The 1,971-nt window shown below is 40.5% G+C and overlaps 1 protein-coding gene across 1 annotated transcript in view; it reads left to right on the forward strand.

Annotated features, from left to right (window-relative positions):
- LOC103475898 (roundabout homolog 1-like) overlaps positions 1–1,617 on the forward strand; it is a 101,899-nt gene extending 100,282 nt beyond the window's left edge. The window contains exon 29 of the mRNA XM_017308506.1: positions 1,507–1,617. Within this exon, the coding sequence (XP_017163995.1) occupies positions 1,507–1,617 (111 nt within the window). The remainder of the gene's footprint in view (positions 1–1,506) is intronic.
- The last annotated feature ends 354 nt before the right edge of the window (positions 1,618–1,971 follow it).

A 1,971-nucleotide genomic window follows, 5' to 3' on the forward strand; every position in this document is an offset into this window, starting at 1 on the left:
TACGATTAAACCGTTTTAATGGCTGAAAAAGTGACAGAAGGCACAGATATTGTAAGTGAGGAAGCCCCTACTGTATCAAATTGATATAGGAATAATAGAAAGTTGGCCACTCTGAGGTAAAAATAACAGCTTTCAGTCCGGGATGGTGGGGGGGGGGGCACGGCTGACTCCGTGGGCAGGCAATGTCCCCCAATGCCAATGGATTAGTGCAACAACCAGATTAGTTGTGTGTTTGGTATTGTATTGTTKGACCACCCAGTTGTGTCCAAACTCCAATTAACCTATCTAGTTGTTGATTTGACAGGAAGTTGGAAACTTTTACATGTCTTAAGTGCCACATCAGTACCATTCTGATAATGCCAAACCTTTATTTTACTCTGGCTAAAGTGTTTTACGTATTAAGCATCTATTTTGAAGCTTTCACTTCTTTACTGTTGACAGCCTCTCATTCCGTGTTGATGTTGAATTGGCTAAATGGTGGACACATTATGTTTTCTAGCCCAAACATTACAATACTCTCAAGTAACTCAACTCTAGCAGACTAACGGGATATTTTAAGCAGATTGTGAAATTTACCCAACGTCAACCCTGTTGAAAATCTGAAAAACACAAGGAAACCAACAAATTCAAATAAACCTGAGAATTTCTGTCAAGAAAGGTTGTAAATGTCAAGGATGACTAATGCCAGAAACCTCACGATGGACAAAAACAATAAAAGGATTATTTRCAGCTTGAAAACAGACATTTGGAGATGAGGGTGGTTTAGCCAATATAATGAGTCTGTAATTTTGCCCCTGGACAGATTATAATCCAAAATTATGTATTATATTTATGCATATGATAAGTGTATAGGAGCTGTGACGAAAAACCTAAATTTACCAGCAGCAATGTAAAGTTCCTTCAAGCACAAATTTTAGTTAAGGTTTCACAAAGTGCGATCGCAATTACTTCTGCTGTAAGTAATTGTATTCAGCTAATGAACATCTCCCTGAACAATAAAGGAAGACATCTGCGGATAAAAGTGATTAAAACTTAAAAGATAGAGAACGTAAATAAATAATAACAAAAAAAAAAAGTTGCCATGTTTTCTTCCTTCAGGGTAATAAMACAATTTGCCTTGCTCACTCCGATGTGTGCCATGGAGTTTTTTGACGGATCACCTTGTTTCCGAGGGAACATCTGATTGGTTCAGCAAACCTGACCGATGTTGTTACCGTGACAAAACCAGGTGAACTGACAACCAGAGGATCATCTCTTTCCAGTTGGTGGTTTTCAATTTGCTTCCCATCCAAAAGTTCGCACGGGAAGCATGCGCCGACTTGAACAGAAGAAATATCGTTTGTTTATCGATTCCCGTCTTCCGCTCGAGACAGTTGGCTGTGCATCATCCACACGTAATAACAGTAAATTTCTCTAATAGAGTGTGCTTTGATTTATTGAYGAGACTCGCCCCTAAGCAGCCCCGCTTTGCCGTTGCCGCTGTGACATTTCGGGCTGTTTTCCCAGAGGACTCCCGACTCCGGAGTCATCACAATCCGAGCTCGCTCTGTTGTGGCCTCGTCAAGCAGCGGATCGAAACGCTGCACAGCACCTGGTGTTTCCCAAGCAATAGATTAAGTTAACATTTGTTTCCCCTCTTTAAATCCAATATCCTGTCACAACATAATATAGTGTCTGCCGCTTTAAACATTTCCTAATAACCCCAGCACAGCTTGTACTTTGCTTATCTTTATTTGACTTTAACGATTAAAAGGAAAAAAAAAAGAAAAAAAGAAATGTGGGTCTTAGTAGGGAGTTAAAGGGTGAGGGAAAACACCTTTCTGCTGAATTGACCTCATGAGGACGGGAAAAACTGCACAAAAGCCCGGGTTGCTGTGTTGCACCTCAGGCACTTTAATTTGCAACCTACATAAAAAGGCCTACCGCATGCAATTTTCCATCTGTGCTGGACAAGCCATACGATTATCCTCC

This window comes from Poecilia reticulata, linkage group LG14 (assembly GCF_000633615.1).
Source record: "Poecilia reticulata strain Guanapo linkage group LG14, Guppy_female_1.0+MT, whole genome shotgun sequence".
Lineage (NCBI taxonomy): Eukaryota > Metazoa > Chordata > Actinopteri > Cyprinodontiformes > Poeciliidae > Poecilia > Poecilia reticulata.